General features: G+C 40.8%; 2 protein-coding genes and 1 long non-coding RNA gene across 5 annotated transcripts; 1 reads left to right on the top strand and 2 right to left on the bottom strand.

Annotated features, from left to right (window-relative positions):
* Nucleotides 1-5,955: 5,955 nt before the first annotated feature.
* On the top strand, nt 5,956-9,719 carry dtwd1 (DTW domain containing 1). Its single transcript, XM_034870629.1, has 5 exons — nt 5,956-6,265; nt 7,250-7,565; nt 7,766-7,903; nt 8,899-9,187; nt 9,335-9,719. The coding sequence occupies exons 2-5, from the start codon at nt 7,308-7,310 to the stop codon at nt 9,562-9,564; spliced, it is 915 nt and encodes a 304-aa protein (XP_034726520.1). The 5' UTR covers nt 5,956-6,265; nt 7,250-7,307; the 3' UTR covers nt 9,565-9,719.
* Nucleotides 8,212-8,735, bottom strand: LOC117944084. Its single transcript, XR_004656494.1, has 2 exons — nt 8,446-8,735; nt 8,212-8,385 (listed from the first exon to the last, which is right to left on the bottom strand). It is a non-coding gene; the product is annotated as an uncharacterized LOC117944084 (long non-coding RNA).
* A 353-nt stretch (nt 9,720-10,072) lies between the features above and the next one.
* Nucleotides 10,073-24,216, bottom strand: LOC117944065 (NAD(P) transhydrogenase, mitochondrial-like). Of its 3 annotated transcripts, none has more exons than XM_034870606.1 (22): nt 23,999-24,216; nt 22,917-23,075; nt 21,921-22,150; nt 21,619-21,818; nt 21,444-21,531; nt 21,236-21,324; nt 20,950-21,137; nt 20,175-20,308; nt 19,856-20,047; nt 19,167-19,317; nt 17,885-18,046; nt 17,657-17,767; nt 17,389-17,534; nt 16,667-16,862; nt 15,579-15,812; nt 14,830-14,990; nt 14,260-14,439; nt 14,004-14,163; nt 12,459-12,540; nt 10,969-11,087; nt 10,536-10,651; nt 10,073-10,435 (listed from the first exon to the last, which is right to left on the bottom strand). In XM_034870606.1, the coding sequence occupies exons 2-22, from the start codon at nt 23,044-23,046 to the stop codon at nt 10,286-10,288; spliced, it is 3,219 nt and encodes a 1,072-aa protein (XP_034726497.1). In that variant the 5' UTR covers nt 23,047-23,075; nt 23,999-24,216; the 3' UTR covers nt 10,073-10,285. The 3 variants fall into 3 exon arrangements, with proteins under 3 accessions (XP_034726497.1, XP_034726506.1, XP_034726490.1); XM_034870615.1 differs by having other exon boundaries at nt 22,917-23,068; nt 23,998-24,162; XM_034870599.1 differs by lacking the exon at nt 23,999-24,216 and having other exon boundaries at nt 10,074-10,435; nt 22,917-23,299.
* Between the last annotated feature and the right edge of the window lie 1,372 nt (nt 24,217-25,588).

Genomic DNA, 25,588 nt, shown 5'->3' with positions numbered 1-25,588 from the left:
GCAACATGACTTTAAATAGTACCAGCTTTGTTTGGACTAGAGCAGAGATCTTCAATAGGGGGTCCGGGGACCTTAAAGGGTCCTTGGAATTACTGTAGGGGGGTGCCACCACCTTTTTATTAATTTTTTAATTATTTTCAAAAAATAAGTGTCTTAACATTAATGTAACATATTATTAACAAATATAAAATCAGCCTTTTTTGTGAAAAAAACATTGATGAAAGGCTTACTGGCCCAAGTCAATCCTAAGGATTCACTGTGCCATATGTTTTTTTAAGTTAGCTTACTTCATTGAGAAATATAACTTTAGCTTTCTCCATGAAGCTCCCAGCTAAGCCCCTATAACTCGCAACGCAGTTAGGCTAACAGAACGAGCTAACTATTGATAACATAAGCATTTGGTCTGTAATTGAAATAATATGTTAGATTAATGCTGCCAGAGCTGTCAGAGTTAGCTTCAACTTCATACATACTCCCTTCTAACAGCTGTATTCTCTCTCTATACACTGTACACTCAGTACATTACACAATATGATTGCTTGCCAGTTTGTAAGAAAGTGGGAATCATTTTACTATCAGTCATATCATAACCTTGAAGCTGGCAATGCGTCACACAATAAGGTAACGTTAACATTGCAAAGCGACCTGTAGAAAACACTGTGTCCCAGTCCAACAACTCAGGCTACAAGGTGTTTTGCCAAAGTTAAATTGCAGTTCATGATCACAGCACAGGTAATGAGTAGTATGAAAAGCCAAAATCTGCCCAGGGGGGTTGGTTGGGATGGTGGATGGGTCGAACAACACAGGACTTTCACACCGAAAACAAGGGATCGTGTCCCGCGTGTGACAATTCATTTCCCAGTTCTTCTTTTCCTAAACCCAACCGTCCCGTTGTCCCACGTCCCCAGAGACCACCCGTCTCCCGCGTGTAGCGTTTCATTTCCCCATTGCTTTGTCCCCCAGAGACCTCCGCCGTCTTCCGCGGGTGCTGTTTCATTTCCCGGTTGTTTCTTTTCCCAAAGACCGCGGAAGTGCACGAAAACAAAGAGATGTTGGTGTACACAAATCAATTGATAAAATGGTCACGATAAAAATAACGTGACCATTTCACTAATTGCCGTGAGACCATGTTGATCCCTGTGTTAGCCGTGATTAGGGATGGGCATGATTAATCTACAATCAATAATTGATCATTAATAATTCGTTGATCACGTTAATTTGTTATCGATTAAACTAATGCAGGTTGCGTTGCGTAGTGTGAGTCTTGAAGTGATGAAATGAATTTCACTGTGTGGCAGTAATTAAACATTTTACCAACCGGGGGCAATATTTGACGCCATACTCAGTTACCTGCGAGTTTCTCTTTTGATTTCAAAAGTAATCATCAAGAGGTCACAGCACCATTTTCGGGCTGCACAGTTAATCGTAATTTTATCCAAATCGCATTATGAACTAGTGCAATATCTAAATCACAGAGGGGAGCAACATTTGTTAAAGGACAAATCAAACCATTCTAAAATAAAGTATTTTGGTGCTGAAGAGATGTCCCGGCCTACAAATCGTATACTACAGATCAATTAAAAAAAAAATTGTTTTGGTACAGATACAGAAAAAAAAAATCAATAATTTTTTTGTTTAATGAAAATAAAATTATGAAATGATATAATGGATCATTCCCTCCTAGGGCTGCACAATTAATCGAATTTTAATCACAATCACGATTTTGACTTCCCACGATCAAATTTGCATGATTGAGCAATTTTTTTTAAATGCGTCATTTCATAGAATGTTCCTTTTTTTTTGCATAGCACATCTACCGCTCCGTAAACCCCTGTCAGTTATTCCCTGCATCGCGCAGCTTAGTTTCAAAATGTAGACAGTCACAGAGGACAGAGTAACAGGAGGAAAATGCAACAGATCGCAGTCGTTTATGCGTCGGCCTCAAGGTTTACCAGTTTACCAGTAAACGCAACATTTTATCCCGTCTGTGTTATTCAGACAACAGCGGTGAGCAGTGCTAGTCGGTGGTGGTGCCAATTAGTTTCTGTTAGCTCACAAGGCTCTAGGGTGCTAGTAATATTTTTCTTCTAGGACACACCGGTGCACATTATGTCCTCGCATCCGCTGCAATGTTGTTATATTGACATGGTTTCATTTTGCGTTACATGACCCATTTCTTCTGTAAAGCCGTGCCTGTGTTGGATCTCTCCTCTACTCTCTCTCGTCTTACTCTCCGCGCAGCCCTGCCACACAGCGCCGGTCCATACTTCTGACATTTGTCTACAGTTTTAATTGTTATTAACAAAGCTGTATATTGTTAAATATGAGGGGCAAACCTGTATTTGTACATGTGTTTCCGCTGGTAACACTGCTATCGCGGCCGCCACGGCGAAGAACACGGAAGAAGTTATTGAAGGCAACTAACTTCAGTTAGTAGAGTAATAGTGTGTGAGACGGAGCTGCTGGACCTGGGCCAGAGATGTGACCCATGGCCAGAATGTCATAGTTAATAAAAATGCAGCGCAGTGACGATACAGACATTTCATACACACACAACGTGAGTATACGCCATTGGACCCGTGCTGGACCTGTTCTTAATGAGTCAGCCGTCTCTCTGAGCCTATGTGACAATAAAATTTGTTTTGGTTAAAATCAACAAATAATCGTGAGAATAATCGTGATCACAATATTAATCATATAATCGTGATTATCATTTTGGCAATAATCGTGCAGCCCTATTCCCTCCAATATCATCAATCATATTGCAATCGCTATATAAGTCAAAATAATTGCAATTAAATATGTTCCTAATATCTTGCAGCCCTAGAGCATTTAGATTTTTTTATTTTTTTTAAACGACTTAGTTCACTGCAAACACTGTGATGCCGTGTATAGGTAAAACACGACCAAGATTCAAATGATGTACTACTTAAACAAAGTGCATCCGACCCTGGTTAATGTCGTGGCGGTGCATCCTGCAGTGTTTGGTGTTTTTTGCCCCCAACATCTCCTTTGAGGCAGCGCAGCAATGATTATGTTTAGGGTTGAGGTTAACTGCCTGGATGGCGACGTTGGAGGAAAAAAAACACCATCGAGCACATTCTGCTCTCAGCCTCAAACTAGCATCAAGTCAGCATTGGCACAGAGGAGTTGCGATTGTCGAGAACTGATAAATTTATTGGAATCAGCCACGTCCATCATCACGTTCTGTCAAGACGTACCATCACCTGACTGGTAGAAGCAGGAGCTGTTAAAAGAATTGAGCACAGCCAAGAAAATTAATAATCTAAGTTATTGCATGTGTTCATGACAATGCGGCCAATATTGTTCCTGCCAACAGTTTCAAGAGCGCTCTGGATTTATGTTGCCTGCTTTGCACACACCATTCAAATGGGCCTTGCAACTCACCGGCATATTCAGTCGTGTAAAACACAGTGGAACTCTGTGTGCGAGATGTTTGATTGGCGGAGTTGGGCTGTTGTTGCTGTGTTGTCAGACCGAACCGTGACCAAGCTTCAAGATGCCAGGATCCTGAAGTTGAAGGATGAGTAATGGCAGCTGATGGAGGACACAGCCTTTGCTGTCAGCACTTAAACGTGCCACCACGGTTATGACCTGCAGAGAAAGACGCCTCCATCTTGAACACTTATCCCGTCACCTTTGGCCTCATCAATATCCACCTCATGCGCAGTGAAGGAGATGGGCCCAGATTTTTGTCTTTGAATTCAAAACATAAGTGCGTTCCTCTCTCATCTAGCAAATGAATGTAAGCTAAACTTCTTATCTTAGTTTACATGATATACTGTACCAAATAACATGCATACTTGTCTGTTATCTTTGTTGTGTTACCTATTTAGATATAGCATTTTTTCTGATTATTGATTCCCCCATCACATATTTATACAGGTTCAGTCAGGTGAGTTTGTGTCAATCGCCCCAATGATCTCAAAAATGCTGGATACTCTTCACAAGCACCAGGAGTCTCATTTATAAACGTGGTGTATGCACATTTTCAGCTCCGTTTTGTGCATATGCCACGTTTTTAAATGAGACCCCTGGCAGACAAAGGTTGTGATATATCAAAAACAAACTTGACGGGAGATTGCGTTTACAAAGTAGAATAATATTCTGATTCACATACGCACCTTGGGGTGGGTAATCTGTGATTTATAAAAGGGAACGTTGGTTTTTGCCCAAAAAAAAAGAAATTTTGAGTTTGTTTTAATTAAACCGTTTTAAATAAAAAGCCACAGCCTTCCAGTGGACATAGATCATTCCTTTTTAAAGAAACATTTGCAAAAATATCCCCATATACAACAGCCAGAAGGGCGACAGAGCAATTTGGGTCAGAAATGATCAAACAGCACCACTGTGTCAGTTAAACCCTGTAAATGTACCGGTATTTATTTCAAATACAGGTACTACAGTACTGCTGGTGAATTACAATAAGAGCATACAGTAGTTACACACCAGTATCTGATCAACGTTACAGAAGGTAGCTAGCTAGCTTCGTTTCTAGCTCCAGGCTAACTTGTTTCCTCACACCTCCAGCTAGCTAGCCGTGTTCTACTCATCTCGTCGACTCATTCTTCTGTTTCTTACAGTCTCGGATTCTCCTTGGGTCAACGTAGAACTGTCTTAAAACTTTTTTACCCGGGTTTTCCTCTGCATACTTTAAACTCTTCTCGTTTAGTTACTGAAAAGTCCATCATTCTCTGCTGTCACTAAATGAAACCCGTGTTACATCCAATGCAACTACTGCCATCTATTGGCACCTGTACATTACTACACACTACACTTGGCTGAGTAACACATACAGCCGCACTGACTAAAATACCGGTAGGACAATAATACTTCACTTTACTTAACCATAACCCAGAAAAACAAAGCATGAATATATTGTGGGATCTGTTAAATTAAATTGGTAGAAATGTACATTACGATAAACTTAAATGCACAATATATGGAAGACACTTAGGAGATTATCCCCATTATTTTTTCCCTGCCTTTATTTGTCCGTGTTGAACACGCCCCCAGCCACTATTAGAGGCCAGCTTATAATTGACTAGTGGTCTTTATTTGAGGAATTACGGCATATAGGCTATCAATTTAATTATTAAATAAGGTAGAGTCTCCAAACCTCAATTATAATAATAAGTCTCCTGCTTGTTGTACTACAGCACTTACTTTAAAAAAAATAAGCATATGCTTATTTTTGAAAATGTTTTTATTTATTTTTGGTGTTGTAGTTTGTAGATAGTCCCGAAGCACTCCTTGCAGTATCAAAACAGGAACTAAAGACAGCTGAATTAGCACAACTTTCATGCATTTCTTTCACATCTACATTAGTAAGATTCACTGTGTTCCCTCAGAAGGAATGGGCACATGAGTTGGGTACTTTTAATGACATTTTGAAGATGTTTAGAGGCTATGACACGTTAAAAACTTGCCCTGTTTAAGCCTGTTGGGTGCAAACTTTAGCTGGAGGATAACATGGTGTAGGCAGCACCGATTGGCTTCATTTTTCTCTCTACTGACAGCACTCCACATTTAGAGACAACAGACCTACGTGTTGGAATTGACCGGTATTCTCCTTTAACGGTAACACCATTAACAACACATTCCGATGTGATTGACGGAGTAAAATCAACGTTCCCTGACGCTTAGCTAGCTAGCTAGCTAGCCAATTTGAACTCTACCACTAGCTAGCTAACTGATAATGGTAACTCAACACGTATTGGTTCATTTAACTAGCTATCACCGAGTCCTCCGTTTACAGGAACTAATGACTTGTATTCAATTAACATTATCTAACAACGAGTTATTCTCGTTTGCTATAGCGTTAAGAGGGTTACCTATCGTGCAGTACATCATATGTCCACCATCTGCAGGTAACATCCATAGACCGTTAATAATTTACAGTCTAATGGTAACATCGGCTCGCGGTGTTTAGCAACAAAGTACTCTTTCCTTTATATTGGAACAGGATTTCCGGCGTAGAAGAAGTCATTCAAGCAGTTTTACAACGTTGCTGCATACCGGTAAACACGTTTTTAACGAGATTGATGAACAAGTGGACAACGCATTGCTTGCAAATCAACTGAACCAAACCAGCTTCGTTTTTCTTTTGGTCTTTGCTATTAGCTAACCTACCTAGCCACTATGATCTGGGTCTGCTCGTAGCCGAAGCTAGCTACAGATGTGCGTATCTCAAGCTTGCTAACAGAAACTAGTTACACTAGCTACTAGTGACTAGCATGATCAGGTAGTGTGGACTTTACTGTAACGTTAGCTACAGTATGTAAGATGGGGCGGATGTAGCTACAGTATATAACGCTAGTCTACTGTTAAATCCCACTAAGTTTAAGAGGAAAGAAATATTACGTCGCCTCAGTACTCAACGTTAACTAGCTAGCTACATGCTGTGCTCTTTAACTTGAATGTAATCCCTGAGCTGTAACGATATGTAGCCTGTGTTTTGCTCACTTTACATTCATTCTCGAGCTAGCTATCACACCCAGGCGCACTGACATTAGCTAATACTCCATATGCACCTAGCCATGGAACAACCGTCTTTCTACTGACTTTTGTCAAGTGGTAAAATTCTCGTAGCTAATGGACTGAACTAAATGTCGTTTAATGCTATTGCGTTAATGCAACAGCATGTCCCTCCATCACTTTTTTTAATCTAATTTGTCAGAACTCTCTGTTAAACTGGTCGATCGTGACTAAATCAAATATCAGGATGTTTTAACTCTGCTAATAATGTGACACCAAATCGAGAGTGACTGTTATTGCTTTCATGTTTTAACGAGGAGTGGATTAATGTGATGTCAGAAAATATTATGTCATTATCGTGGAAATAATCAAAAAGAGCATTATTGATAATTTCACTCTGAACAGTCAAATGAGGTATAAAGTCATTATCAGGTAGGTCATTTCCGAGTTGATGGAGACGAACAGAAAGCTTGTGATATGACACTATAAAAACAGCATTCAAGCTTTCAACATCCTATTATTACAGCTAAAATACTAGACAACATTACCCAGTCTGTTACATTCATATGCACAATATCTCCTGGCCAAATTCAACTAATTTGGCTGAAAATTTACTACTGTATGAGCTTTTTAGTAACAACCCTTGTTTATTGGTTTTTCCACATTATTGAGCCACTCAGTTTGAAAGGAATTTGTTGGATTATTTCTGTCTGCCAATATTTCCATCATTTGTATTGTCATTATTGTTCAGCGATGAATGTAGGGCTCACATACCTAAGCACTGGTTCATCAACATTTAAAGAGCAAACATGAGCAGCTTGGATCAGAACCAGCGTCTCCATCCCAGTTGCCGTGACAAAACAACAGTCTCTAGTGATTCATCAGACACTTGTGAGCCTGCCAAGCAGCCTCTCCAAGGTCTAAAATTGGCATCGCATGCAGTGCTGGAGAAGGCACAAGAGAGGGGCAGGTTGAAATGCTCAAAATGTGGAGGATCAAGGATGTTCTTCTGCTACACATGCTGCTCATTACTGGGTGTCAGCCTGCAAGAAATCCCCGTAATCACGGTCAGTAAGAGGTCATGACCTTCTTGATGTTCTTTTAAGAGAGGCCTTTAGGTACATCATGGAGTTGCTGTAATAGTAGTATCCTAATGTTGTGGAAATGTTAAGTTCTTTAGTGTAAGATCTTTAAAAGTTTGCACATGGTTTGGTTGAAATGGAACTGTCTGCTGGATGTGACTCTACAAATTGTATGTCGTGCTCAGCTTCCTGTGAAGATAGACATCATCAAGCATCCCAATGAGACGGATGGCAAGAGCACTGCAATCCATGCCAAGATCCTCGCACCCAATGACGTCACCATATACACGTACCCCTGCATACCTGACTACGAAAAGGACAAGGTTAGTTTTTGTCATGAATGAATGGAGTTCATTTACCACTCACATTTTTTAAACACCTTTGAGTGTCACTGTACCCTCTGTGGCCAACCTAATGATTGTTTTTATTCTCAATCTGCCCATTATTTTTCCCAGACTAATTGTTTGGTCTATAGAATCAAAAGAGACAATTTTGCTGCCCGTAACATTTTTTTCAAAAGCCCAAGATAAAAAAGAAATTACGTCTTCACATGTCTTATGTCCGCTCAACATTCCAAAACCCAAAGATATTCAATTCGCCATCACACAACACAAAGAAAGGCAGCAAATCCTCATAGTTAAAATGCTATTTCTTTTTATCCATCAACCAATCAACTAATTGTTTCAGCTCTAATGCTCTTTATTATCTTCATCTTTCTGATGCTTGATTTTCTTCTTTTACCTGTTGGGAAAAACTTTATTAATTCATATTTATTTTTTAATAGTTGATTGAAACTATACTGTTACTAACCACTTAATCCACACTGTTATAGAAAAGTAAATGTACGTTCATGTGCATGATGTACTCCTGTATTTGTTGTAGTATAACTCATTTTAGATCATGATCCATACTGGATAAAACAAAAAAGTGTGGAATTTGTAATTCCTTTAGAGGATCCTGTCAGGTGCTGCATTTTCACATTTCACAAGTTTAAATTTCATAGAACTAGTTTTATTTGGAAAAATCCAATACTGTAATTTGACTTGACACACAGTCTTACAGTGGCTTTACTGCACCAGCCTTGTCTGTTGATTGTATTTGACAGTTTCCAACTTTGATTTTTCTCCCCTTTGTGCTTTCATCTATTTGACTGATTTCAACTTTATTTTGCTCCTACCAAAGTGTATTTCTCTCTTTCAGTGCTTCCTATATGTAGCAAATCACCACATTTTAAAAACCCAATTTTTTTAGTACTCTAGTCTTGGTTTGTATGATGCTGTTCCTCTCTGAATCTAGGTTGTTCCTCTGCTCTCTCCAGGTGGTGTTGGTGTTCCCTGGTCCTGGGGCTGTCTCAGTTCAAGACATGATGCAGTGTTTGCTTGACATGACCGAAAGTAGGTCACATGGCTCCTCTCATGAACCCTGCGTAAAGAGGCTGAAAAGTGACGAAGTTCAAGGCGCCACACACACCGCAGAGAGCCCGGAGTCAGGGAACCCAGATGAAACCAAGGCCTTGGAGTCAAGGGTGTATCCCCTCCAGAGGGTGGTCTTCATTGACAGCACATGGAACCAGACCAACAAGATCAGCACAGATGAGAGGCTGCAAGGTAATCATGAAAGATTGTATTTGTTCAGCTTTTCAAAGAGCTCTGACTGCTGGTAATTATTTACAAATTTACTGCTCTCACAACGCTGTTTAACATGATGTCACTCTGTGTTTGTGTGTCCCTTCTGACGGATGTGTTCTTGTCCAGATTTGCTCCGGGTAGAGCTGAAGATGAGGAAAACGTGTTTCTGGCGCCATCAGAAGGGCAAACCAGACACCTATCTAGCTACTATCGAGGCTATTTATTATTTCCTCAATGACTTCCACATGCATTGCCTTTCCCGGGAGTACCAAGGAGAATATGATAACCTTCTCTTCTTCTACTCATACCTGCACTCAGTTGTCAACAAAGCTAAGACTGCTGCTGGAAAATGCTGAGAAATGCTGTGAGGAAAAACTGAAATCAGCTACAAGAGACTGTTGTGGGCTGTAGCTGAAGAGTAGATTCCCATGCAAGCCCTTGTAAGACTGGAGTGTCATTTGGAATACTATTTGTATATGCAATAAAAAAAGGGTTTGCAGTTGCCAAACATGAATAAGGTGTGTTTTAATACATGAAGAAATACAAGGCATATAGCTCTGAAATAAAAATCCCACAGTTGCAACAAACTGGATAATAGCAATGTAAAAAATAATTTAATAGTTAATTATTAATTAAGTTAATTATGGTATATTCAAATCCGATGGGAAATAGTCTTGGTCCATTCTTATTAAAATGTTATTCAGACTTAAAAATAAATGCATGTTTGACATTTGTGTGAAACTTAAACAATAGTCTTTTCCCTTTGATCCATCTAAGTAACATTGAGTATGATTTTCCTATTTAAATCTTAAATTGTACTCTGCAAGAAAAAAAAAGACGTAAGATACGTTTCCATATTTTTATTTACAAATAAGTACACATTTCTTTTTGAGCGATTCATTTCCCTTATCTTCAAAAAAAAAAAAAATCATGAATCTTGGGCATCTTTGTAATTGAACGTTTGTTTCGGACTGCATAAATCTTCTCTCCATCAATATATATATATTCTGAAATGCAGTACCGGTCAGTGTGCCTCTGTACTAAAACTACTGTTGACAATGGTCAGCTAATGAAGAGTTACTGGTAGAAGGCCTCTCTGATCTTCGCTTGCAGGCCATCACACGTCTTCTTGGCATCTCCCAGCAACATTGATGTGTTGGGTTTGTAGAAGATGGGGTTATCTACTGCAGCGTAGCCCACGCCCAAGGTACGCTTCATCACTACCACCTGGAGTAAAGTTTATATAAGTGCATGTGTTCACTTTTTGTATCACATCTAAATAGAGTGATGTGATGAGCAACAATCAAAAGGTAATGAAAAGACCTACCTGTTTGGACTTCCACACTTCCAGAACAGGCATGCCGGCAATTATAGAGTTGGGATCTTCTTGTGCTGCAGAATTCACCGTGTCGTTGGCTCCGATCACCAGTGTCAAGTCTGTCTCTGTGGGCCACAGACGTTTACACATTTATATACAAGACAGACAAACCGCTGGCAAAATGCTCTGCAGTTGCCCTAACCAATGTCAACGGGTTCCCCAGCACCACACTTATCTCCCTCTGTCATAAACAGAACCATGTGTTTCAAGACTGCATGCCTGGTTGCTAAGAAAACAAGACCGTCGCCCTGATAACATCACACGTCTAAATATCAAGGCAACACGAGGCTGCCCCAAGTGCGGATGAGATTATTACACATAATTGATCTTGTTTAATATCAGCTCACTCTGTCTAAATTTGTTTTGTTTTTTTAGAGTTTACCTGGGAAGTCCTCGTTGATCTCATCCATTTCCAGGACCACATCATAGGGAACACCAGCCTCAGCCAAGAGAACGTTCAGCTGGCCGGGCATACGACCGGCCACTGGGTGGATGCCAAACCTGTTGGAGGGGATGGACGCAAATTATTACTGTTCATCCACACGTTGATTTACATTACAAACTCACAGCTCCCTGATCAATGATGCCCTGCTCTTAAAAATGCACAAGTCACTTTCTAAACAAGTTTAGATTTGTTGTGAAACACATAAAATCAAAAAAGGCAGTAGCGGAACATTCAGTAGTGTAGTACCGAAGTATTGCTAGTACTTTTAGTAAAAGTAGCAACATACCTATCATAATCGTAGAAATAGAACATTTTGAGTTTAATACCTTGCTAGAAGTAAAAATCCTATTTAAAATCATACTTAAGTCAAAGTATTCGAAAGTAAAGGTTCTACGCAGCAGAACGACTTCTCAGTGATGTATATTATTTTATGATTAATACTGACGTATTATCATGCAAGTAGCATTTTTATATTGTAGCTGGTGGAGATGAAGCTACTAACTTATTTATATATTGCTGGGTAGTTTGATCTATAACACATTGACATGTTTATTATGTAACGTCTAAATCTGAAAAAGTAACTATAGTAACTTGTCACATAAATGGAGTAAAAAGTAAACTTTCCTCGGATATGTAATAAAAATATAAAGTGGCATTAAAGTTAGAATACTCAAGTCAAATCTGAGAAAAGGACCGTACTAAAACGGTGCTTTTCTCTGTAAGTGAGTACAGTAGCGTACTTTGTAGTTTACTTTAAAAAAGAAAAAGAAGAAAAAAAAAAAAAGTACTTTTCACTTTCCCACTTTGCTAATGGCAGATGATGAAACTATTTCTCACATATCAGGTTTTGGTAAGGACTTGCTTTTTTGGTTAGAGTGCCTCATTTAAAATAATATTAAAAAACAACAACAAAAAACATTCTCATTCTTTTTTTATGAACAGGAGATGAACTGCAAGATGGCAGATATTCACCAGTCTATATCCTTGGCGTTCCACTTCCGGGATTGCTTAGTTGCCGCCGGATTTCACTCATTTAGACCGGATATCTATTGCCATGGGTTTCCTTTGGTTTTCCTTTGGCATTTTAAACTCTGCTGGATTTCTAAGGGCTATGGTTAACGGTTCCTCGGCTCTCTGCAGGGTAAATCCAGACAGCTAGCAAGACTATCTGTCCAATCTGAGTTTTATGTCATGACTAAAACAACTTTTAAATGTTCTACCAAAACAAGCTCTTTCCGAGCCTATTTTGCAGCGCCACCGTAGCTTTTCTCCGGTGCTTAGCACCACCCAAGACGATTGTGTTTGGTTTAAAGAAATGCCAATAAACCAGAGCATGTACCCCCCATCTCCGAATGCTATGTGGTGTAGCCAGACCCTCCTCCAGCGCACTTTGGAGGAGGGTCTAGCAAAGCGAGACTAACATTCACCTGACGGTCTTGCCTTGTTCCTTCAGCATCTTCACCATGTCTGCAATTGGGTACTGGGCTTTTGCTGCACACAGACCCCAACCTATGAACAAAAACATACAGAGAATAAACATGTAATAGCCTGAAAACAGAAGATTTTAATCTTGAATCATGTTTGTTTTACTAAAATCTAAATTCAATCTATAGTGGCTGTAGTTTATTATCCAATAGCATTTCCTATTCTGGTTTTGTGTTTTGTTAATGGCCATGTTTTAATAAATTTTATAGTTATTGTTCGTTTTTAAATGAAAGCACAGCAATCCAGCAGGGGTTTTGACAACAATAACACCAGTGATTCCTCTACCCTTCATTCTTTCTTTTGTCCTCATCAACCACAAGTCTCCTCTCTGTATTAAATTGTTGGTCTGAGGGGAATTTTTCTTCAGAAACCTTTCACATGTGTGGTTTGAATTTGGGTCCCCTGCGTGCAAAGAACTTTCTCTGTATCTGCCCAACCCCTATTTAACTCTGGGGGTCAGGTGTCTTGTAGAGTTCAGCATTACCCCTAATTGAGTTTTTTTTAAAGCTAGTTGCCATTAACCCGGATCTTCTAATTCCCCGGACAACTAAGCCTTCTGTTTCCTCACTGCCGTGCTTTGTATTTGACAGCACATGGAAAAATCTTGGGTCTGGACTCAATTGCTCTTATGACTTTTCACTGTTTCTCTAATCTAACCAGCATGTGGGACCACACAGCTGTCCTCGGGTTGGTTTGGAGCCACTTGAAAACAACAGCTATCCAAGTTATTCAGAGTGGTTCCTCTTGTTCGGGCCACTCGGCAACTAGTCAGTTGTCAGACAAATCTAGCTTTTTCTTCTTTAATAAAAACAGGATGTTGTGACCATCTCACACTCAAAAATTAAATCCATCATCCTCTTTGCTGATTTTCCAGAGCTGCTGCGAATCCCCATTTTGGAAATGCGCTCAGGCTCTGCCTTTTTTTTAAGATGAAGTTAAATCAGACTAGAGGTAGATCACAGACGTGATTGATCCAGACAGTCTGAAAAGCTGCAGCTGGAGTGCAGTGGAGGCTCCACACTGTCCAGTGATGAAAGAATTTTATATTAAAGTTGTGCTCTACCTTAGTCTCTGATGCCAACCCAAACCTCATTCCACACCTATTTTTCAGCAGTGTCTCCACTTTCTACTGGGAAAAAACTTTTGCTACTGTACTATATGTATGCGTGTTGTAAAATTACTTTAGCTGACTAAAAAGGACAAAAAGTATGACATTTAAATGGTTTGGTTTTAATCCAAATCAGCCTATCTTTCCTATTCTCAAGCCATACATATGTTCACTACGGTGCAGTCTTTTCAACCATGAGCTATTTAAAATAACGCTGTTTCAAACATTCTCTTGATTAAGACGTCTGTTGGACTCGGGGAGTACAAATGCATTGTGTGGCTCCAGACCTACGGCAGGGGGTCAATATGTTAATTTTGGCCACTACGTTAAAAATACCCAGGGGAAATCACAAAAGTCTTGTGTTCCATGTAGTGTGTACCTGGTGTGATGATGATGCTGTTGGCTTCTTTGATTATGTCAATGGTCTGGTCCAGATTGACCTCACTGTGAGTGCCAACAATCTCCATGGGTTTACCGCCGGCTGTGGAGGTGGTGCCGTACCCACCCAGGATCACATTGGGCAGGGAGCGGTTCATAGCCTTGGAAGAGAAGAGGAGGCGGGCTCAGGTCATTGTGCCGAGTACACTGTACAAGATCACCCATGTGGCTGGATATTAATGCATGTGTCTACTCACCACACACATGATGTAGGAGAGGATGGCACCGGAGGAGCCAATCAGAGCTCCGACAATCGTCATCAGATTGTTATCTAGTAAGAAGCCTTCAGCACAGAGCGCCCATCCAGAGTAGCTGTTCAACACGGTGATGACCACAGGCATGTCAGCGCCCCCGATGGCTGCTGTCAGGGTTACACCCTGTGGGGTGGTTGAAGAAGAAATTAAAGGAAACATATGATCCACTTAAGCCAACTAAACCCCAGCATCTGCCTGATCTGTAGCAACAGCAGGTAGTCTAAAATGAGTATTGTTGTTTATAATGAAGTTTCTTAAGTGTTTAAATAGTATTACATCAAATGTTTTCACTGGGTGCACAGAGTACCAACTTTTGCTCTGAGTAAACATGTATTCCATGTTTGATATTAAAGAGCGATTGACATTCTAGCACAATCCAAATCCATTTTTAATATGAAATTGATGAAATACATTTTTACCGACAAAAAGTTGCATATTTTCGACATCATCCAGTTATTTTGAATATGTTTTTTGCTTCACTTTTTCTCAGCTTAGTGAATCGATGGAACTCACCATGATAGTGGAAAGCCCAGACACTCCTATTAGACACCCCATGCCAGTATCATAGCTGGAACTGAGCATAAAGGGCACCATGCCTCCCATTGACGCCGCCATCAGACCGGCGTTCAACATGTGTCGTCCTGGCAAATGCAGGGGGGCGGAGTTCAGGATGCCTACAACCAGAAACATTTCCAACAAATATTCAGAGAAGCCAGAAATGATTGTCACTCATTTTGTAAGGCTGAAGGGGAATACTTTTACAAAATAAAACATGTAAACACACTTTTCTCTTAAGCAGTGGCATGTGTCTTTGAACTCTGAGGCCTCTAATCAGCCGTCTAAGAGTCTGTCCCATCCACAAATCAGACAGCCGCCCTTCACCAACCAAAGCCACGCAGCCAGTACCCATTACAAATTACCAGAAAGCTTCTCATGTGTTCCTCTTGATCAGTCACACTGCAATGTAAATTAGTAACTGCTGACACATGCAAACAATCCCCCGCCTCCCCCCGAGTCCAGGCCTGGATTTACCAGAAGATCTTTGGCTTTAACTAGATGAAAGAGACAATCAGCACCAGAGGACGCAAAGCTCAGTGTGTTTACATAGATATTAGTGTATCTAGTGTGTCTGTGTCAATTGGAGAACAATGATCAGACTTGTAAAGGAAACATTCTACAGAATTTAAAACATGTCACACTCAAAATATGTGTATGTACTTATATGCTGTTCACGTTACAAATATTCAAGTTACATCCATTACCTTGAAGCTTGCCGTAGGCCACCAGTGAACCACTGAAGGTGACGCCTCCGATGTAGGTGCCCAGATACGCCACAGTCTTGAGTACACTGGCGGCTGGGTGAGTGTCCAGGTGGGGGTACTCAATCATGAACTCGGCAACGCAGGTGAAAACAGCTGCCAGCCCCACAAGGCTGTGGAAGGCGGCCACAAGCTGCGGCAAGTCTGAGATTTCAATACGCTTGGCAAGGGTCAGACCTGAGATATGAACATCAGACAAACAGCTTCGAGTAAAACTCTGGCAGTTACTTGTTTGTCTAGGCTAAGTCAAGCACCAGGCGCCACACTTCTCCTGCACATTGGCTATGTTTGAATACATAAGAATGAAAATATTAAGTTTTTAAAAAGCAAAACAGTTAAACGGCTTTCATTAACTTTAATCCTAACAAACAGGGCCTGGTCATCAAAGACAATCTAATGAGTCCTAAGTTAAGTATTTAAGTGCGTTTCCTAAAAAAACATTGGGTCGCTAATTTATCATTGCGCAAACCCTCATGTTCTGCTGCCTGCGTGTGTGTGTGTGTATGTTGATTAAAATGTAATTTATCATCCTGCTTTCTTAGATTACTATTAACATGTACAACAATCACACACGAGGACGGAATCCACTCATCTTTGTATCCAGACAGGATGATTGATGTTCTGTTATGAATTAGCAAAATATTCACACTCTTCAAAGACCGGAGGAGTCGCATACAAAGTTAATAACGTGTAACTCATTCATGATGGTCTTGTAGTTTTCTAAACAAACTGTTGGACTTCAAAAGGAGACATCCATCCATCCATCCATCTTCATCCGCTTATCCGCTTAAGGAGACATGCCCAAGCTTTATTATTTTTGTTTCTTTTTAAATGGAGACTGAACCCCTCCCTGGTTGGTTGTGAGTCTCCTTGCCATGATACAGAACAGAATGCCTTCTATGGGCTTTAGATAGTAAACAACAACAAGATCTGTTCTGAAACTTAATCAGGCAGTGATGATAATCAGTGCCAGAGTTGATCATCACATGTATCTCAATTGTAGATCTTCTAAAAAGCAGGAAGCTACCTACCCAGGGTCCCCCCAGTGGCCATGGCCATAGACATCTGAGACAGCAGCTCCGGTGAGGGTTTGAGGGCACCGAGCGTGGCAGCGATGCCCCCTGCCACTCCCATCATGCCCAGCGTGTTTCCCAAGCGGCTGGTTCCCTGGGCAGAGAGGCCTGCCAGCGCCCCGACACAACACAAGCCTGAGCCCAAGTACATCATCTGGGTAAAAAAACAAAACACTAGTCAGACTTGTAGGAATTAATGAATGGATGAATAAATAACAGCTTAATTAAAATACTGTTAATGTAAGTAAATCAAATATCTTTAGGTTATATACTATTGGTTTCACAAAACAAGTTAAAGGCAATACTCTGGACTTTGGGGAATTGTGACGGACATTTTTTTTCTCCTATATTTTTCAGGACAGCTGAAGGCACGGGCAGAGAGCGGTAAACCTCTATATGTGGGCGCTCGCTCTAACAGATGAGCTACCCAGTCGCCCGTGACGGACATTTTCAAGTATTCTGACATTTTATAGTTTTAAGGACATGGCCACCCTAATACTCATCAATTCAAATATCATACCAAAAGAAATTCACTTTCAACACCACCACAGTCATCTTGAGTAGCCCATTCCACATTCACTGACAAGCTATGTAATACTGGTTACAAAAAAAACAAGCTACTTGTGTATATTCTAATGAGAACAAATGTGAGTGGAATAAAGATATATTTATCCCGTGACCTGCTCAATGTTGTACCCAGCAGCCATCGAGGCTCCATATCCCCCAACAAAGGTAACCCCAGGGAGCAGGTACAAGTAGTTGTACTCAGGAGGGTCAGTCGGACGCTTGAACATGTCCAACATCCTCTGGGTGATCAGGAAACCACCTGCATTCACAGAAAAAGAAAGGAAACACATTTCCAGAAGAAACTCCATTTTTCATTTGATCGAGCAGGTGAAATCTTGGTGTCTCTCGTTAATTATTGTGTTTGGGAGTTGAACATCAAACCAGCAATGTTGATGGAGGAAACGAAGGCTGCAGCTAGAGCGAGACCCTCGGGAAGGGTGGAGGGTGTGAGACCTCCACCCATCAGAACCAGACCTCCAACTGCTGTCAGACCTGTCGGAGAGAACAAATGCATACAGGGAGGAAAAAAGATAAAAAATCACAACAACTAAAAAACACCTACACCACGTTTCTAAATTTGACCACCACCATCTGATATTGACTTCTTACCTGAGATGGCGTTGGTAACTGACATGAGGGGTGAGTGCAGAGCGGGGGTCACGCCCCACACAGTGTGGTATCCCACAATCCCAGCCAAGCCAAAGGTGGTGACCATCTGAGTGAAGGCTGCGTTGGGGGAGATGATTCCCAGAGCCAGACAGGTGGACACACCTACACAGAGAGCAGTGTTGCTTGTGCACAGTTCTTTCCATATTGATGTAATGGAAAAGATATGCAGTTACGTTTTCCAGTCTCATTTGTTTTAAAGACTATTTTTTGGCCATTTTAGGCCTTTATTTGACATGACAGATGAAAATATGAAAGGGGAGAGAGAGAGAGAGAGAGAATGACACGCAGCAAAGGGCCGTAGGCCGGAATGGAACCTGGACCTACTGCGTCGAGGAGTAAACCTAATCTATCTTGACGCCCTGTTTTTTTTGTTGTTTTTTAACCATTAAAGCAATGGAATAATTAAAAAGGCAAAAACACAAACACTTTTATTTACAGAACAGATTATGCATTTGCGATGATTCATAGTTTCTCCTGAACCTGTATTGTTACTGTATTCTCCACTGTGCTTCATTATTAGAGTGTCCCCATTCAAAAGTTCCATTAAGGTGGAAAAAAAGGCAACAAATGTCCAAATAGGTCATGTGATATTGTTTTGAACTACGACTGCAACAAACAGTTGTTTTTATTATCAATTATTTTGTACCGATTTCTTTTTTCATTAATCAGTTAATTTTTTTGGTCAATAAAACATCAGAAAACAGACAAAATAATTCCCCCAAGGTGATATTTTCACGCCCAGGGGGATGTCTTTAAATTGCTTTTTTTTGTCCAACCTAAAGATGATGTTTACTAAGATGTAAGACAAGGAAAAGAAGCAAATCTTTCTTACATTTAAGAGGCTTAGATCATCACAATGTTTTACCTTTTTACTTGAAAAATGTACTTAAACAATTGACCAATGGTCAAGAGGGTTGGTGATTAACTTTTTCTATCACCTAGTTGTTTGAGCTGTGTTTTTAACTGCTTCATATTGTACAATCAAAATGTGATGCTTTGACAAATTTTTAACAAGCAACTGCTGAGCAAGTTAGGCCAAACACACATTTATAAGTCAGTATACGCTATCCCGTTAATTTTGTTTTTTTCTAAAGTAGAAGTTTTTTTTTCCAGAATTGGAAAAAAACAACCTCTTTCCAATTCCTTGTAAAATAACTTCATTGCATGCAAAATTTAGCCAAATGTCTGTTTTTCTGTATGCATCTGTGTATTCGTATCCGACCTGCAGTGTAGGCGCTAGCAGAGGTCAGGGTGCGTTTGAAGGGAGAGATCACCGCCTTTTTCTCAGCCTCCAAATCTGCCACTGTTTTCTGTTTCACTGGGGCTGGGGGGGCTGTTTTTGGAAGAGGGGACGGGAAAATGTTCTTGCCCTCCTGGACACATTAGAAAACACACAAGAGGACTAGTGTGAGAACACAGAGGACATCCACAGTGATCCACATTTTTGCGTGAGAAACAGACATCAAGACTTCGAGTCTTGCATTGTGGGAGATCTCGGCTCCATGGTGGAAGCACTGAAAACACAAACTCATGGACCACATAGGAGATTACACTGAACAAACAGCAATCACGAACCAATTACCAGTGGTTTTTAAAAGATAAATTCTCTTTTTAAGGGGCCTGAATAACGCTTAGTTTAACAAGGGGTAACCTGATATGTCCTATTGAGGTTGCATGCTTTCTCTGCCATAAACAATGTGTCGCAGCCAAAATTCCTGGAAAAGTATATTTTGCAATGTTCATAACATTCTTACTGGGAACCAACATGAGCTATTCCCAGCTGGGATTTGTTTTTAGGATTTATTTGGCACAGTATCTTAGCATGACAGGACCTGATGTGCCAAGAGGGAGGGAAGGATGCCAGCGAAGAAGGAAACTGCCAGTGGACAGTTACAAGAAAAAGAAACCCACCTTCATAACAAGAGTCCCACGGATGACATGGTCAATTGTTCCATAGTCAAATTCATCTTTGGGCTCATAGTGGAAGTATTCCTTGTCTGGGCTTATGGCCTTCAGCAGCTTCAGTACGTTGTTGGAATACAGAGTGCTGGCCTGGGTGGCCATGCGGCTGGGCAGGTCTGTGTAGCCAATGTGTGTTACTCCCTAGTAAACAAAAAAGAAAGTACATCATTGGTTAATTTTACACAGGGGTGAACAAAACATAAAACCAGGGTTCTTTCAGATTTCTTTGTTCTTCATCCAAAGTCTGCTGGCTACGCAGAAACCTCACCTTGTGAACATGCAGCTCCCCAGGCCTGGTGGTCTCGATGTTGCCCCCTGCCTCTGCAGCCAGATCCACGACCACAGAGCCATCCTTCATCGACTCCACGAACTCCTTCTTGATCAGAATGGGAGCTCGCTTCCCTGCATGGGAACAGGAAGCACAGGACAGATGTGATGCATCTAATGTTCATTATATCATGCAACCTAAGAAACAGGAAAGTCAGAGGATAGTGGCTCCACATTTCTATTACTGGCCACAAGGGGGCTGAAAAACATTTAAACAAGCTTGTCACGTTGCTTTTGCAAATGTTATAGCAGTTAATTGCCTACTTTTACCATCAACAGACACACAGCATTTGCATCTATTTGAATTTGTGTATCTGTCCACCTGACATTGTTAGTTCAAATATTTATGTAGCTTTCTTTCAGCTTTGTTTTAATCTTCACCAACGTCTAAGAAAAATGTCTGGATCTTCACCTGCTAAATCAAGTGTGTATGTTCCCCACCAGCCAATCTGAAACTTTGTCAGTTTCTGGCAGGTTGCCTACAGGTGTTTGTTAGCTTGAAACAGCTGCCAACAAGGATTGATGTGAACAGCTGGTTCTCTACTGTAAAAGTATATTTCCAGGCCGCTAACACAAAAGGCCTTGTAGAGCTCGGTAGACGGTCTCAGTGGGTCCATCCCACTGGTTCCATGTTACTATGTAACAACTATTAATTAATGCGGCTTTAAACAACAAAAGATAGAAGGCGAGAGGCAGAAGGTACCAGTGCTACTGACCTGGAATCAGGGCAGTGCTGATGAGAATGTCCACCTCTTTACACTGTTTGGCGAAAAGGGCCATCTCAGCTTCAATGAACTCCTTAGACATCTCTTTGGCATAACCTCCAACTCCATCGCCAGACTCCTTGATGTCTACCTCTAAAGGCTCTGCCCCAAATGATTTGAACTGCTCCAGGGCTGCTGGCCTGATAGCCGAGAAACAGTCAGGTTATTGTCAATGTCACGATCATCACAACCACCATCACTCAGCCTGCAGTGTGAGACATAATGTTCCATTTTATACCTTGTGTCAAACCCTCTGACTATGGCTCCCATCGACTTGGCTGCACCTGCTGCTGCCAAGCCAGCCACTCCACCTCCAATAACCAGGACCTTAGTGCAACAGAAGCATAATTGTACAAAGTGGGGACCTTTGAGGTCGATTGAAAAGAAAAAAAGGAAAGACTGTGGGAAGACAATCATGTCGACTTGTATAATATGCATCCAGTTACCTTAGCTGGGGGTACTTTTCCTGCAGCTGTGATCTGACCAGTAAAGAACCTGCCAAAGTGGTTAGAAGCCAAAACCACAGCCTTGTACCTACAAAACAAACATTCAAGTTACACCTAGACATTCCTAACAGCAGCAAAAATGTGAATCTGCACATTAATGTATATTTTTCTTTACCCAGCAATGTTAGCCATGGAGCTGAGTGCATCGTAGCCCTGTGCGATGGTGACTCTGGGCACCTGGTCCATGGCCAGCACGTTGCTCCGCCTCTCTGACAGCTTCTCCATCAGCCCTGGGTTCTGGGCTGGATAGATGAAGCTCACCAAGGTGGAGTTAGGCTTTAGGAGGTCTGCCTCGGTCAAAGTGGGGGCTCGAACCTACAGCAGACAAGGGATGTTAGAGGAGTAGAAATTCAGTATTATTTAGACTCAAACTACAGAACACAGAACTGTCTTATTAACTAAATAGCAGCTGTGTACCTTAAGGACCAAGTCGGAGCCCAGGGCTCCTTTGACATCCGTGATAGTGGCTCCAGCATCTTTGTATTGCTGATCAGAGAACTTGGATTCCTCTCCAGCGCCACTCTCCACCTGCACGTTAAAGCCCTGTTTGACCAGTGCCTCCACCCCCGCAGGAGACAGCGCCACACGGCGCTCATTCTGAAGTGTCTCCTTAGGAACCCCAACCACCAGGTCCTTGTAGAGCACACCTGAGCACACAAACCAGCTGATAGTAAAACATAAAAAGGTCTACGAAATGCATCAACAGCGCTTTCCTAAAAACTAAAATAACCATTAGAAATACAAAAAGCAACATCACTTTATAATAAAATATAGGAGAGCTTTTGTTTCTTTATGTTTTTGTGCAACTAAACAGGCCAGTTTGCGTGTACAGCCGAGATTGTGTTGCTGGAAACTGTGTCAGGTTACACATTTCTCCCCATACTTGGCATGGTGACCTCGCCTCCATTATTAGCAGGTGATTGGCTCGGAGCCAGCACAAGCAGAGAGGCCTACACTCCCACACAGAAAAGTCTCAAAATTCAAACTTAAAAGCACTCAGTAAATCGCAGAACTCTCCCAAACACTTGCTGACATGTGCCCCGCAAACAGACTCCATAAACAAATGTGTGAACATTATCTGCCAGACTGCTGTTACACTTTCACATGTCACCTTTAACTGACCTCTCATATGTTCTCACATGTTAGCAGCAGCTCCTACAGTGAGCATAGCCACAGTCTGCTTCACTACAGCTTTCCCTATTTTGGGAATATCTCTAGCAACCTGCTGCGAACAGCTGATCTGTGGAGTTTTCCATTCTTCTGGCCAGTGGGAAAGTGTCCTTGAATAAACTCTCAATCCTCAACTCAGAAGCAGAGGAAATCCAAACCAAAAGAAAGCATGTTGGCAAAGGCTCTATGAAAGACATTGTAAGGTTAAGCAGAGAGACTTTAATAAAGCTGTACGTTTCCTACCTCTAGAGGCCTTTTGGTCCCATAACACAGGGAAAGTCCTGAAATGCCTTCTTGCAGGTATCCTCTGGTGGACCCCTCGCTGGAACAAAACAACAGAAGAGCTGGAGATGCAGCGCAGGAGGGTCGACATGGCCACTCAGTGTTCTCTTTCTGGCTCTTGAATATGGACACAAACAAGCCGAGGTAGGTGGTAAATGATCACTACTTCTGCACCTGCTGTCCAATAACAAAGCACATCATAATCCCCCTTTTGCAAGTAGGTCCCGAGTCCCCCTAGTCACACACTCAGGGTGCCTAGTGCTGCAAGGCCTACAGACAGCAAAGTGACATTTCAGCTCTGCTGGACACGAGACACACACACACACACAGGGCCCAGGGTTGATTACACACTCCGGGCTTGTTCGCGAGATCTGGACTTATGACGGCACAGGGGGGGGGGCTGTGCCAAGTCTGGCCTGGTTGCTGGGAGCTGTTGGATACAGTCTATCAGCAGGGTAGAGAATCCGATCAAATGTTGTTTGGCTAGAGGGGACAGCTCAGGACTCAGACACACATCGCTGTAAAAAGGTGTTAAATACTGGTCTCTTAAACATAGTTTCATCACCAAAAAAAACACATACAATGTGGCAACTTGTAGTCCTCTGCTTGTTGTTTTGATTTCAACTCTTTTCTCCTTGATGGACATGAGTTGTAGCTCCTATCTTCAGCTGCTATAGGAAGGAGCGTCGTTTGTGTTTCAACGTTTCGCTGATGAGTTATTAATCAAATAAAATCTGTGAATATCATTACATCTGAACCGAATTTGTTAAGACAAATATATTTGCTATTTTATCCATTCATGCATTTATTCACTCACTGAATCACACAGTCAATTATGTTTTCAGTATCCACTTTTCCTAAATCATTAACACGTTGCAGGATTTGTTGATTGCGTTATTATTGTACATCTGAACCGAACTTGTTAAGACAAATATATTTGCTACATTCATTCATTCATTCACTCACTGAATCACACAATCAATCATGTCTTCAGTCTCAATTCATTAACACATCGCAGGGTTTGTTGATTGCCTTATTATTGTTCCGAGTCCCAGAAAGAGCAGGTTTCTGATTGAACTTACTCTCAGCAGCAGCAGGGTCACCTGTGAGACGTCCTACCCTTCCTCGTCTGCTTGCAGGAGCAGACCGACGAACGACCTTCCGCGGTGTAGAAATCGCTGCCACACTATTATGTATAAATAGAAGGTCATGTGGCTTCACTCATGAACCACCCCTGAAGCAGATAAACTCGCTGCCAGACGCCCTGCGATTAAAGGCTGGATTAACATGTTTATCACAATAGTACTTGGTAAATGTATTAAAAAGGTACTCACACGCGGTCTCGCGATAGTGCCTCTCTCTCCCTAAGCAGCTCTAAAACAAAATATATATATCATAGTTACACACAAGCACACACGCATAATTGGGGTTATTTACTCTTTGTTTATTTTTGTTAAAATTACTGCATTTTATTTTCTGGACGCAGGGTGACGCCAGAGACGAAGGTGTAAACGGAATAAATTGTTGGACGACCATAACTATTTCATTATTTGTGTTCCAAACTATTGGAATATATTTCATATTATTTAAATATATAGGCCTCTTAAATATGTATAATAACTATAACAATATTATAATAGTAATATTTTAATCATCACAATACGCATTATTATTATTATTATTATTATTATTATTATTATTATTATTATACTAGCGGGGATCATTCACCTTTTGGCATGCATGTATTTATTATTTAATTGATAATTCATTTTATTATTTAGTATTTATTTCTATTTCTTTAAGTAGTAGAGGAAGTTATAAAACCAAACAGACGAAATATTTTATCAAAGCTACAAAATAATTCAAGTTTTCCAAATTGTCAACTTGAATAAAATGTTTAACTACTGTAGGCTATTAATTAAAAATTGTGGATTATTTAATTATTTCAATTTACCATACTCATGTTGTTCTTATTAGGCTGTGCAGTTTAATGTGGTGAATTATATTTATTTCACTAAAAATAATTCCACATTCTGGACTTGCAGAATTAAGTTGTATATTGTCACATATAGACAATAAATATAATGTAAAAAGATTTTTTTTTTTAAACCAATTACAACTTGAGAAAAGTATAGTAACGGTGTTACGGAACAGATCATATCCTATAACTTTTAAGATAATACCAGATATGATTTATTTCGGTGTAAATTCATAATACATTTGAGAAGCAGAAACCCGCTTTAACAGTTCAACACGTCTCGTCCACAGACAGGTGTCACTGCCCAATGTGAGGCGAATGCAGATTTGAGTTGCGCATGCGTCGCTTGGCGACAATAGCATACAAGATGCTAACGAGAGACTTCTGTAATGTCAACACAGTAAAAATGGACCTTGTTCACTGTTGGCTAAAAGCTAGCAATCAAACACAACAAGGCTGTCAGTTTAATGGCGTTTTGAGCAAACGTAAGCAGTCAAACAATCATAGATAGCTAAAAAGTTTGTGAAAGGATTCCCATCTCCTGTTATTGTTTGTAATGAGAAAAGTTTATTATTTTATGGATTTCACAAATTTCAGTATGACAGTTTTGTCTTAAACTATTTAGCTAAATCGGAGTATGCGCAACAAACTACAT

Source organism: Etheostoma cragini, chromosome 1, assembly GCF_013103735.1.
Source record: "Etheostoma cragini isolate CJK2018 chromosome 1, CSU_Ecrag_1.0, whole genome shotgun sequence".
NCBI lineage: Eukaryota > Metazoa > Chordata > Actinopteri > Perciformes > Percidae > Etheostoma > Etheostoma cragini.
Note: the sequence above shows the minus strand (reverse complement) of the source record. Positions and strands in the feature narration are given on the sequence as shown.

Bases quoted from the DNA above. Each gene is read 5' to 3' on its own strand.
- LOC117944065 (XM_034870606.1), bottom strand. From the start codon at position 23,046: ATGTCGACCCTCCTGCGCTGCATCTCCAGCTCTTCTGTTGTTTTGTTC. The intron at 17,768-17,884 runs GTAAGAAGTCAA...TCTCTCCGACAG, and splicing joins AGTTACCAACGCCATCTCAG to GTCTGACAGCAGTTGGAGGT. The intron at 11,088-12,458 runs GTGAATGTTAGT...CCCCTCCAACAG, and splicing joins GAACAAGGCAAGACCGTCAG to GTTTGGCATCCACCCAGTGG.
- dtwd1 (XM_034870629.1), top strand. From the start codon at position 7,308: ATGAGCAGCTTGGATCAGAACCAGCGTCTCCATCCCAGTTGCCGTGAC. The intron at 7,566-7,765 runs GTCAGTAAGAGG...TGTCGTGCTCAG, and splicing joins AAGAAATCCCCGTAATCACG to CTTCCTGTGAAGATAGACAT. The intron at 7,904-8,898 runs GTTAGTTTTTGT...TGCTCTCTCCAG, and splicing joins CTGACTACGAAAAGGACAAG to GTGGTGTTGGTGTTCCCTGG.